This window comes from Lingula anatina, chromosome 3 (genome assembly GCF_051362555.1).
Source record: "Lingula anatina isolate TDL-2025a chromosome 3, LinAna3.0, whole genome shotgun sequence".
NCBI lineage: Eukaryota > Metazoa > Brachiopoda > Lingulata > Lingulida > Lingulidae > Lingula > Lingula anatina.
In genome coordinates, this window is record NC_141769.1 from 12,370,269 (window position 1) to 12,383,107 (window position 12,839).

General features: G+C 37.5%; 1 protein-coding gene across 2 annotated transcripts in view; it reads left to right on the top strand.

The window, feature by feature from the left end:
* Positions 1-12,839, top strand: part of LOC106174528 (uncharacterized) — a 38,379-nt gene that overhangs the window by 22,596 nt on the left and 2,944 nt on the right. For both annotated transcript variants that reach the window (XM_087009816.1, XM_024076749.2), the window contains exons 2-13: positions 8,572-8,724; positions 9,163-9,237; positions 9,562-9,673; positions 10,120-10,191; positions 10,527-10,598; positions 10,792-10,863; positions 11,126-11,197; positions 11,605-11,673; positions 11,958-12,029; positions 12,234-12,305; positions 12,488-12,559; positions 12,661-12,732. In XM_087009816.1, coding sequence (XP_086865942.1) covers positions 8,572-8,724; positions 9,163-9,237; positions 9,562-9,673; positions 10,120-10,191; positions 10,527-10,598; positions 10,792-10,863; positions 11,126-11,197; positions 11,605-11,673; positions 11,958-12,029; positions 12,234-12,305; positions 12,488-12,559; positions 12,661-12,732 — 985 coding nt within the window. The remainder of the gene's footprint in view (positions 1-8,571; positions 8,725-9,162; positions 9,238-9,561; positions 9,674-10,119; positions 10,192-10,526; positions 10,599-10,791; positions 10,864-11,125; positions 11,198-11,604; positions 11,674-11,957; positions 12,030-12,233; positions 12,306-12,487; positions 12,560-12,660; positions 12,733-12,839) is intronic.

Below are 12,839 nucleotides of genomic sequence, written 5' to 3' on the forward strand. Positions count from 1 at the left end.
CTCCAAATTGTTGCGCAGTTGCATTTGGACCAATTCACACACCAGAAAGAAGAAAAATATATTTTGTATTTATTTCATTTCTGTAAAGATCTGTATTGCTATCAAATACTGCACTTTGGAAGTTAAAAGGTTATTGTAAATTTAGTAATGTTATGGTATCTGGAGTACTTAAGAAGCAGGGTCCATTTTACTGATTCATGGTGATCCTAACACGATAAAACAAGCCCAAAGCTCAGCACTGAATGGACAGAAAAACATCAGGTTCAGAGATTTGTTTTAACGGTTGCTTTTCTTTAACATTTTGCAAACAATCACACCGATAACTTAACTGGCAGATTGTTGTGTTACTACTTAAAAAAATCTGTAATCTGATAACTTAGTTTTAGGTAATGCCTCAGCAGTTTTTCTGTTAAAGAAATAATCGATTTAGACTAATCAAATATTGATACCACCTTGACGTCTAGCTCTATTTCAGACTAGCTCTTCTTTTGTCTGCCCTGTACATGCAAATAATGCGATATCCATGTCGTGATTCTCAACTCATTGTATAGGGATATGCTTGATTGCATAATTTCGCGATGCGATTAAATTTACATGTCTTTTTCGATTTCTTCAGAATTGGAAGCATTGTGAAAAGGATGTCTGTCTTTCAAAGTGAGATAAGTGGAATTTCCCAAAGCACTGATATGAATGCCGAGTCAAGGCAGTAACTATGATGCTCCTGTCTCTCTTAAGAAAGATAAATCAAAAGGGAATTTTGACAGGTCCCGAGAAGAGGTGAAAGGCATTTGTTCTTAATCCTCTGAACAAAATTTAATCAATATGTTGGTAAAACTACTTGCTTTTTAATAGAGTGCATTTGATATCCTTTGTTTCAAAGCAGACTTTTTTATCACAAGGAGGATAATTTCAATCGAATACTTGATCGGTAACAAAAGAAGTAAAGAAGGGGTCGCATTTTGATACCACACTTTGTGAGTGGCGTATGGAAACAATGAGTACATTACATCAAACGCGCATCTTTCAGAACTTAAGAAAATAGTTCAAATTGACAATAGTAAAGAATATCTGACATGTTGAAGTAAATGAATATTTGCCCAATTTGCACAAGTGTCTATTAAGTCCGTTCTTAATACAAAACTGCCGTCTGCCAAGTACCGCCCGTGGCGTTAGTGCGTCACTGTCAAACTAAAGAAGAAAACACGACAAGATTAAATGAACGTACATGTAGTTTCCAAATGCGAAATTGCTTTCAGATGTAATCGTTTTATTTGTTTCAAGACTTTAAAAAATGATGACCGCTAGCGTGGCCAATGGTAGATTTTCAGTTCTGTTGTAGATTGAACATTAGGGCCGGCCGGCTGTTGGTATTTGTATTGTCTGTATTGTATACATCTTGGTTCATTCCATCCTTATTCTCAGTGGATGGAGCTAATGGTGCCCTCCCATGCCTGGTATACATAGTGAGACATAAAAGACGAATCGAGCAAACCAGGTGCCTTTAAGACTCTCGCCTAAGAGCCACAGTGTAGACTGGGCATAACACATTTGTTGCGCTATTCAACAACAATTTCCTTTCTTTAGTGTCCGCAATGAAGTTGTCGATACATTAACCAGTATGGCACCATCCATCGCCGATCATTTTCATTGATAATTGCTATTTTAACATTATTTAGCCAAGAATAACACCAGCCGTGGAGTTAATGCAATATGCCTTACTTTAGCTTTGATGACAAAGTCTGATAGTGGAGAAGAAACGCATACTGAGCAAGCCGATTAAATCTGTAGACACCAGATTAATACTTCTTTTGAAATTATACTTGGACAATGGTCTTTTCCCATTGCTCTTCTACGATATTTCTTTTATTGGACTTTTCTAATGAAATATCAGCACCTCAGATAGAGACCATCTTAAGAGGTAAAAAAGTGAATATGAATGTGTGCCGTTTTGGCGAAATACGTGACCCAAACAACGTTTAACATCTGGCTTATGGAAGAAAAGATAGAGCTGGGAAGATGAGATTTTGGAAAAAAATCAACATTAGCAGATATCAGTTCTCAAAAGTATGTACATGTAGGTCCGATTCGCGGTAGGGGAGTTATGATTCTTTTCTTCTCTAACACTTGTTTGTAAGGCACCAGTGTTCGGTCCGCGTTGTTCTCTGACCGTTTTTATGATCAGATAAACGAACTTAATAAAAACTAAGTTGTCTATAAATTCCACAGTTGGCATGTGTTTCTATTTTAAACAAGAAGATCATCATCTTGGATAAGGCTATTTAGCAATGAAGACAAAATGATAAAGTGTACTACATATTTGGCAAAAAAAGGTGACTCATTGTTTGGTACACACCAAGGCAATATATCATAAAACCAAAGAAAACTGCATGGAATTATTTCAGACATAGAGAGACCGTGTGTGTGTGTGTGTGTGTGTGTGTGCGCGCGCGCGCGCGTGCGCGTGTGTGAGTGAGTAAAAGAGAGAAAGGGGTATAACAGTCCACTTCTGCTACTAATATGTAAACAATCTAGCATAATACATGCATACGATTAAATGGGGAACTCTAAAGCTACTCACAGTGAAATAACAAAAAATCGAAGTGAAATAATAATAATAGGAAAGAACAACAAAGAAGGTCACCGGGGAATACCCTCCCCAAGGTCTATCACCCCTGCAGTGCCCCCAGCACCGCAGGTGATGAAAAATTTCAAATATCATCCTTTTTTGCGATCTTATTTTTTCGGTGAATACTTGGAGAATTTTCACCACATTTGAAGTAAAGTTTACCCAGGAGCGCGCTGACACGTTTAGCGCGTTCGTAGTTTAATAAACAGTGTACTACGACGGCTTGCAAGTATCAAAACAAAGCTCACTGTGGGGTTTCATTCTGAAAGAAAAGTTCAAAAGCATGACAAGAACCTTTTTTGTTGTTTGTGACTTTTTAAGCAAAACTTCTTGTTTAACAATATATGCCGCAGTGAAGACAGTGTGTGGAATATTTTTGATGAGGGCAAATGTCGAAATCCGCGTGTATCAGGACACGCACTGTGTATCAAAAGGAAACCGTAGGAAGTGAGAAGAGACTGATAAGCAACCTTGTATGGATGCCTTGTCACGAATGAGTTCTCTTTTGTCTCATCATTCAATTTTTTGCTGATTCACTATACCTTGCTTATCGCAATTTTCTTACGGAAGCAAATCTCTTGCTCTTTTGCTTTCAATAATCATTTTGCCTAGATACATTATACTCTGTAACAGTCGGAGTAGTCAGTGGGCAGGAGACCCGTAATTTCTATCATCTTGGATATTAGATATTGGGAAAAATCAATTTTTGATGAGTTTTCAACCTGAAACGATTAGTGTCGTGTCTCTTAATATAATATAATATAATTCTGGATGGCCCTATAACCATGTCACGTATACGAAAGCTAGTAAAAACTATACATCTTTTAAAGAAATTGGCCAATATATGGTTTGCCTGCACTGCTGCTGATGCCGAGTTCTAGCCACGTATTGTTAGTATTGCCTTGCCTTTTCGAAATGCATTTCAAAAATGTGCACAAGAAAATTTTGAGATAAAACGCTTTTTTTTTTTTTTTTTTTTTGTAGCCAGGGTTTTTCAAGCCCCAAGGATGAATGTTTTAAAACACGGGCTTTACTGAGAGTTATTAACTTTGCACGATCTCGTTAACTTTTACAGGGTAACCTATGAGAAATAATATTCCTTGTTATCTACATAGCCTGTTTACAGAAAATTTGACAGACTTGAGAGCCCCACAGTTGGCTTATGCTGAGGACCCTGCATATTTTGAACTAAGCCGACCAGAAATTGGTTGTATTAGAAAAGATGCACATTTTATAAGCGGTGGCATTTTTGAGGTGATGTGAATTATCTCGCTTAGCTGATCCACTTGAAAGCGAATCTATGGTTTTAATTTTATGCTGTGAGCTGTGATTCCGATTCCAGGAAATTGAACAGAATTGAATAGACTGTAAGGACTCCTCTAACAGGTGTATTCCAGTATTGTTTATGTTTTACTTTCTGAGTTTTCTAAGGACGGGATATGGCATCCGACTGAATTTGTATTTGGCTGGGCGCACGGTTCGATTCGTTTTACGTTGAGCCATAGCGGCTCTCTCAACTTCTATCTAGCGAGGCTGCTGTAAGAAACCTCATGCGTTTACTAGTTATGTAGTCATATAGGCTCTATAATCCAGGAAAGTCCTAAACAATCTATTGTCGTCTATATTAACCTAGAGCGCGTAGTTGGAGAGCTCTGTCTTGGAATTTCACGACCTCCACCTCGATTGCAGGGTCACACGACCTCCACCTAAAATACCCGACATCACTCACCTGCAATGTATCGGTAATGATAAGTATAAAATAACGACGACAGTGATAAACTGTGGTTCCTGAAATACACGGTGATGGCACACAACTATAATGAATACACTTCTAAAAGTAGGTGTGTGCAATGTATTTATATTCAAAAATATATTAGTGAATGTGAATAATACGTTTAAAGTGCAGGGCAAACGAGGATACAAACTAGTAGTTAAAGTAGTTATGTTAAGTTTTTTGTATAAGTGCACTTTTTTGTGTATGTTCACAATGCGATCTCTCTCTCTCTCTCTCTCTCTCTCTCTCTCTCTCCAACATGCACCGCCAATAATTCAATATTTTGTAAATGCTTATTCAGTTCGAGCTTACTGAGAAGTACTTATTTATTTATCGCAGGAATATTCATTTTTTAAAGAAAAAAACATAAAAAACAATAAGCTTCCGTGTTTTGGAATGATCCGCCACCCAAGGTGTCAGCAGAAACCACAGTCTTCACTAACCACACAACAACAACCGGTATCCTTCCCTTACAAGCATGCGGCTTGAGTCGTCCGTGTAATCACTGCTAACGACCTGTTCTACAAGAAGAGTGATTTTTTTTCCCTGTCAAGACAATTCGAAAGCATGCTGAGCACCGTTTTAAAATGCGCCGAGCTCACCTGCATGTCAGACTGGAGAAAGAATGTATCCTCCTGAGGGCGGGCCACCGAAACTCACTGTTATCCTTCACTATTTGTTATCTGCAGTTACCTGCGCCAATGTATTAGTGTGTGTGTGTGTGTTCGTGCTTGTGTGTGTGTGTGTTTGTATGTGTGTGTGTGTGTGTGTGCGTGTGTGCGTCTGTCTGTGTGTGTGTGTGTGCGTGTGTGTGTCTGTGTGATTGTGTGTGTTGGGGAGGGGGGTCGGCGTAGGAAAAAGAGCACGAATGACTGACGTTTTATTGTTGCACTGATTGATATAGGAGGTACAAAGCGAACAGAGATTGTTTGAATATCTTTTAAAGCGATTACAGCTAGTATTTAGACCATCATTTATTATTTTAAACAAAATTATGACTATCCAAGAGTTCAGAATGGTACGGTGGAAGGGTAGCCAACCGTACAGATAATTGAAAACGCTGTGTCAGGCAGTTGACAAAAGTGATGGGGAAGAAAATTCAACCATTAATAAATCCCCTGTGTTCTTATGTGATAACGGATATACTTAAATGCATAATGGTTTCCAGACACTCCAAATAATGGAAGTTGATCGCGTTTTTTATTCTTTTCTGTTAATGTCCACTAACATGTACATTTTTTTCATCCATTAAAAGCACTGTATCTACACGTGCTTTTTGGATCAATTCTTGAACTTGGTCCAGACAAAGGTGCGTTATTTTCACCTCATCATTTTGAATTTCTCTGCATCATGTTGAATTTTCGATAGTTATGCCGGTTAATGCAGTTACAATGCTGTAAACATGATGTTTTTCTAGTTTCATAATGTTATTATTTTGTTATTGTAATAGTATAATTTTATCATAAACTCGCGAATTTTATGCAAAAATCACTTCTCTGTCCGTGCAATAGTCGAAGACGAAAGAAAATGGATAAGCACTCCCACAGGTGAAATATACGTGCAGTACACAACTGTAAAGACAAGGCAATTCTACACTGGTGTGCGTGGGTATGTAAATTACAGAATATCTCAGTAACCGCGCAAATCACTATAAAACTTGTTTTCTGGCAAAGGGAGGAGATGAAAAATGACAGTTCAAGTTTAACACGTGTAGTGTTAGGACAATGACCGGACTAGTCACCTTCCGATCTGAGAGTCAAATGTGACATTAAAGGGCACCCTGTAAGTCAGAAACATTATGTTCTGTGTCTTCCAAACTGAGATTTATTGCTCCTGTTTCTGCAAACAACCTTCTGCGTATTCTATATGGTACATCTTCATGCTTAGAAGAAAGACGTTTTGTTTGTTTTGGATAACCCCGTGGTTTCCCTAACTCCAATTCTTCTTCTCGCCACAGATATTTGAGAGAGTCAGAATTTGTCTTTTCTTCACATGTAAATATTCCAAGTTCTGAATCAATGATGAATGGTGAATTTTATGGTGGTAGGGACACGCATCAGTTTACGATCAAATGACACTGATAATATTGAGCTAATAGTAATGAAAGAAGAATGCAAGGATTATGATTCGTTGGCTAGTTGTTCTCGTAGGTCGGTGCTTCTCCTGCTCACTTCCTGGTGAAAGTAGTATCCCCAAAACAAAAGGGTGCTTTTTTATGCATTCCACCTTAATGGAGCACCGATTAGATCTACCTATTCTGATTCTAAAAATTCGGAGGCAACTTTGGAAATGGGGTAGGGGGTAACCGATGAAAGACGAATCTCGTCTATGTACATGTACCAGCAGACTTTATTACGATTGCAAAAGAAGCATACACATATTTGGTATAGTCTATACGGCACCAGAAACTAAGACAGCTTTTCCAGGGGACGTACATCCTACATCAAGGATTAGGAACGGAGATTTCAAGAAAGCTCCATTGTGCCGTTTTTCTTTGTCATCCCACGAAGTTAATTTTTCTCATTACCTCATAGCTGATGACGTCTATAATCCGCCGTCAATAGTAAGACTTAAAGACTACGTGGTGATGGAAACGTGAAGAAAGATCCATCACTTGCAACTTACAGAACATGTTGCGCTTGCATGAGCTCCTGTGTTCTTTTGAATAGTATCAGTTTCTTGCAGACGTCTATCGTAAAAGAAAATATTGCCGCCATTAAGTGATTAACCAAAACCAAAGAATTGCAGACAATCTACATACTGCGTAATTATAACAAGAAAGCCCTTTTTATGGGATTTCTCTTTTTTGTTATTTTTCTTGTAACGATGACAAGCCAGCGCGTTTTCTCTAATTTCCCGGATAGGGGCTTAACAGTTCTAAAAGGGATTACTTGTAAGTCAGTACTGTGCAATAAATCTAAGAATATTTAAAGTAACCATTTTCGTAATTAAGGCACTTAGCAGATAATAGGTGATTTGACCCGAAATTGATTTGCTAAATAATTTCTGACTGCCATTACGCCGAGGAAATAGATAACGATATGGCTGGAAATAATTTACGTCCATTGTCTTTTCCGAATAGAAAATAAAAACAAAGGTCAGGCAATCCTAAAATGTTACAAAGCCATGTACTTTAGGTTGTAAGCTTGCCATACATCTATTGGTGATGTCGGAATATAATACAAAATGTAAAATTGGAAAACCGCATATCTTGGTCATTTAGTATAACAACCTACTTAAAACTTGATTACCGAGATTTGATCATTGTAGAAATGTGACAAAATACTAGTGCAAATTTAAGACAGTCGTAACAAAAGTTTTTGAATAACAAAAGTAATCTGTCCGTCTACATTAACTTAATCGTTGCTTTCACATCCCCAGAGAAGCTCCTTCACGCCTGCGTATAAAAAATCATTGACACAGATCTACCTTAACCACACAGTAAAATAACTGTTTTGTAACCTTGAATCTGTTATAATGGACCAATTATCTACAAAACCAGCATTCGAAAAACATACTTAAATTCTAAATTGCGATGTCTATGTCGTGAAATACTTCAATAACTCAGCCGTATTGAAGAGCCTTCGTGGTCGTGTTGGAACGTAGACTTGGTGCTATGAAACATGGGGAGGGCAGGGTGGTATACTCTTGCATCAGAGCGTGTCTTGCTGGCTGTCATTAAAGCCATATCTGGACGTTATTCATCTTATAAAAAAAAGTGAAAACTAGTCCGTATAAAAACCTTAACGAAAGATTGAAAACATAAATGGATGGGTGGCTGAATGAATAAACTTCTGAATGAGGAAAGTGTCTGATAACTGAATAAAAAAGAAAGTGAAGAAACGAACGAGTGGGTGGGTGTTTGCTTGTCTGTTTGTTTCTTATCCTAGAAATCTGAACTTGGAATATACGCCATCATTGGTGTTTTATGAGGGCAATTACAAATTAGAATTGCTTGTAAATGTGCGATAAGAACTGTACACACGAGGCAGCCTGATTAAGATTTATTATGTAGCTGGATTTATTAGCAGCGGCTGGGTTTGATCGTAACTTCAGCCGTTATGATGAAGCAAAGATGAGAACAAAAACATGAGTATTATAGATAAGTTTACATAACACACGTACGTGCACGAATTGCGTTAGATGTGACAAATTACACTGTGTTTTTCAGCTATCTACCTGATTGTGTCTGCTGATGGCCACGCCCCTTGTGCCGTCGGCTCATTCCAGTGCGGTAACACTTCGGTCTGTGTCAAGCAAGAGGACCACTGTGACGGTCAACAAGATTGCCCTAACGGAGAGGACGAATCATATAAAATGTGTGGTACGTAAATTTATATGTTCATTTCTTTTTTTTTCTTTTCTATTTTTCTTTTTTCTTTTTTTTTTTTTTTTTGGGGGGGGGGGCAGGGGGGCAGAATCTTTTAGATAAAGAAATGTTTACATGTTTCCTTTTTTCAGTTGCAAAAACTTTATATCACCAACTGTGCTATATCGATAAATTAGTTGGTTTATTTTCATAGGCATGTTCAGTATTTGAAAAACACTCATTTTAAATCAGTATTTGTTATATATGGACATAACTTCTTTTAGGGGTGTTTTTTCTACTTTTATTTTCATATAAATTAAATCATAGTGTTATATTGAAAAAGCAGTTTACGTCAAAAATTTTCAATGCAGTCATGAATTACAGCATATTTGTGTAAACTGTGATAACCTTGATTATCTGCCTCGAGCAACAATCTTTACAATCTCTCTTTAGTGAACAACGAAGGGTGGTTTGAACACATCGTAAAAAACAGAACGATACCTGACGTGAAGGATAACGCAAGCTGTGGTAAGATAACGTTAACACTGGTTTCCATATGTATGATATCGATTTAGAATATGATAAACTGAATTTGAAATTCTGGCGTATATTAGGCCATTTTTGACTGAGTACTCCCATGTGCGCTACTCTCTCCTTTTCCCACGCCGAGATCAAAGCAACACCCCTACCTGACTTTTTTTGCAATTCTCCACTTTTAGATATATTTTGAAATATTAACACCAGAAGTCCTTGGTCTTCTTATTTCAATTTTGCCAAAACAACACACAACTAGAAAGAGAAGTTTTTTGTTGTTGTTCTTAGTTTTTTCATCTCTGTCCTCCGTCTTTTCAGGTCTTCAGTTCGTACCTCCAACATGTCAGTGTGTGAAGATGACGAGGCTGGATTGTTCTTCCCACAGCCTGGTCGCCATACCGTCTCCCCTTCCAGCAAACGTCACCAGACTGTGAGTGCAGTGTAGTGTAGTGCAGTGTAGTGTAGTTTAGTGTAGTGTAGTGTAGTTTAGTGTAGTGCAGTGTAGTGTAGTGCAGTGTAGTGTAGTGTAGTGTAGTGTAGTGTGGTATACACTGTAGTATAGATAAATGTTAGAGTTCATGCTTCTGTTACTTCTATGATAATCTCCGGAGACAATGTACTTTGATTGTGCTTAGTATGCATCTAAATCCTTTCCTATCAATCCATGTTCATCATTTGAGAAGCGAATGTCTATTCGTACTTTCTTCACTTCTTGGAGATTAGTATTATATTTAACTCCAAACTGACATCGAATACTTTCTACCAGTTAAAAATCAAGTACAGGTCCTATTATCTATATTATGAATTTCGTCACACAATTGCCTGAGTTATATACATGTGCCGATTCCTCCATCTTTTCCATATCTCGGGGTACAGATATCTCATGAGGAACAACATCAAAAATATCTCTGACGGTAGTTTTCATGGTCTTAGAAGCATAGATCTTCTGTAAGTATCGTCACTTTTATCCGGTAAAGCTTTGAAATGTTTGTGACAGAGTTTGATTAACGCAAACGGAAATTGTAAATATAAATCACTTTCCCGTCAGTAAATTGCTCAATGCCTATAAATTAACATTTTCACGATAAAGCTAAAAAATAGTAAGACAGATTAACTAATTGAATGTGTTAGAAAAATTGTTTATAATGATAGCAGTATTTATTGTAAACAAATGATAATGAAATAGTATAAACATGACGTTGAAATCAATACTCATTTTAATTAAATAGAAAATACTACAAAACATTGGGCCCCATTGTATCCGTCTTTACTTATTGTTTCAGACATCTCGAAGGCAATTGCATCGTTTCTTTGAGAAACAACACGTTCCATGGCCTACAAGGTTTGGAAAAGCTGTAAGTAGTTTACGCCTTTTTTACTCTAAACAAAAAGTGAAAACCCCTTAATTTATATCATAAATAGAAAAATGGTTTCATTTGAGACACCTCAGACAATGGCTAAAAAGTTTAAACAGATATTTTATATTTCTTTGTTGCTTGGAATTCGAAATATCCTTGGCTTTGTAAATGATCGTCTGTTTGATTTCAGGTCAGTTGCCAACAATTCTCTGGTCGAAATTGAAAGCGGAGCGTTCAGGACACTGCCTCAACTTATCTGGCTGTTAGTAAAGAGTTCGTAATGTGTGTATTCAGTAGATGCATTATAGTCCAGGAATTCCCGTAGTGCCCCCTTTTTTATTCTTTTTATGATCCTGTCCAACAGACAGACTCCAACCCGTGTATTACTGTAGTACATAAATGAAGTATTCTTAAACTTACATGTATATGCATGTAATCTTCTTATTTTCATAAATGTCATGTTTTGGATGGTAACATAATTACGAATGTGAAGATGGTAATATGTTCCCTCCTTTGCATTCCAGATTTTTGCAATTTAACCACATACGGCGAATTCCCAGAGGAGCCTTCGAGGGAGCGAGTAAATTAGAATGGATGTAAGTCTCGATAGCCATGGTGTTTAACGGTTATCGCCAAATGCATATTTTCCCTTTTTCGTTACCAAGTACCATACTGTAATATGAATTAAATTTGGTTTGCATTAACCCTATACTAGATACACATACAGACCCGGGCCATAAGCTGCCACTTTTATTGCTGCATATATTCAAAATGTATGTCGTTTGAGTCAATACCCTGTTGCGTTCTCTTGATGAAATTCGGTGTACACTGAGATCCACGAGTTAAGGCACAGGTCCCTCCAAGTTTGATACAAACACTAAGCAACAGGTGTGCTGACTTGAAACACTATTCATGTTTATATAAGCTGACTGTTACCAGGCCCCAGTTTACAAAAAAAAAATTATATGTGAATGATCATGATTCCCTTATAACCTATTTTCAGTGATCTACGCGGAAACGATCTGCAGTTGTATGGCGACGAGTTTGAAGGGCTACCTGAGCTTAATTACCTGTAAGTTACAACACAAAATAAACGTAATCAGGCAGGGCAGTTGTGGCTTTTAGGTTAAAATCCAAACTAAAAATCTTATGCAGCAGAACATGCGGTGGAGTTTATACCCGCTAGACCTTGAATGTCACTGGTCAGCGAAACTATAGACCAATGTTGAAACGTTCCTGAATCTAATCAACACGCACTCGTTTATTGGCCAAAGTTATAGTCACCTACAAACAAAACTCAACAGCTCTCTATGGGGGATTTGTTGATACTGTATGCTACACATTGTCACATTTCAGAGATCTTGAAGGGAACCACATCACCCACATCAGAAGAGAAACCTTCCAGGGTTACAAATCATTACGGGTGCTGTAAGTAACAATTACTACACTGAATGTGGAAGTTCTGAAAATAAAGGAGTCAAAATGAATGACGGCACTGTGTATAGAATGTCATCGCGGCTGCATGTTTATACTATTTAGTTAATTTTTGTTAAAATACAAATTTTTCATTGAAAAGAACAAGGAAAATAGATATCGACGTATAAACCACGGTAATCGCATGTACCATTTCAGAATTTTACGTGGAAACCACATAGCGTCGGTGAGTCCGGACGCTTTCGCCGACCTTCATGCACTGTTACAACTGTAAGTTGCACTATTTACTCTAGACTACTCAATTATATGTAAATTACGTTTACCTCCTATTTCCGGTGCACAGCCATGACACATATTTTTTTTAAATTAGAAGAATATTATATGAACTCGTAACGTGTAAAAAAGTCTTCACTGAATCATTAAATAACGTGATATTTTTCTTCATATTTTAGAGACCTGATGGACAACAAGATTATGGTGCTTGACGAGTCAACGTTCACACACAACGTTAGGATGACAAAACTGTAAGTTAACTTCTGTAAATCCAAGCAAGAAGGTGCCGATTCATTATCTTAAATATCTCACGAAAAGTTATGCAAGTACATTATTTCTTAAAACTTTTTAGGGACCTTGCCGATAATCCACTGCCCGGATTTCCAAGACGGCTCCTGTCTCCGCTTACACAACTCAAGTCTCTGTAAGTATTGCATATGCTACAGGAACGTTTCCATTTGGTTTATGTGCCTAGTAGTGGAATACCCTCTACCAGGGCCACAGACTGATTTTTACTAGGCATGCACAGAT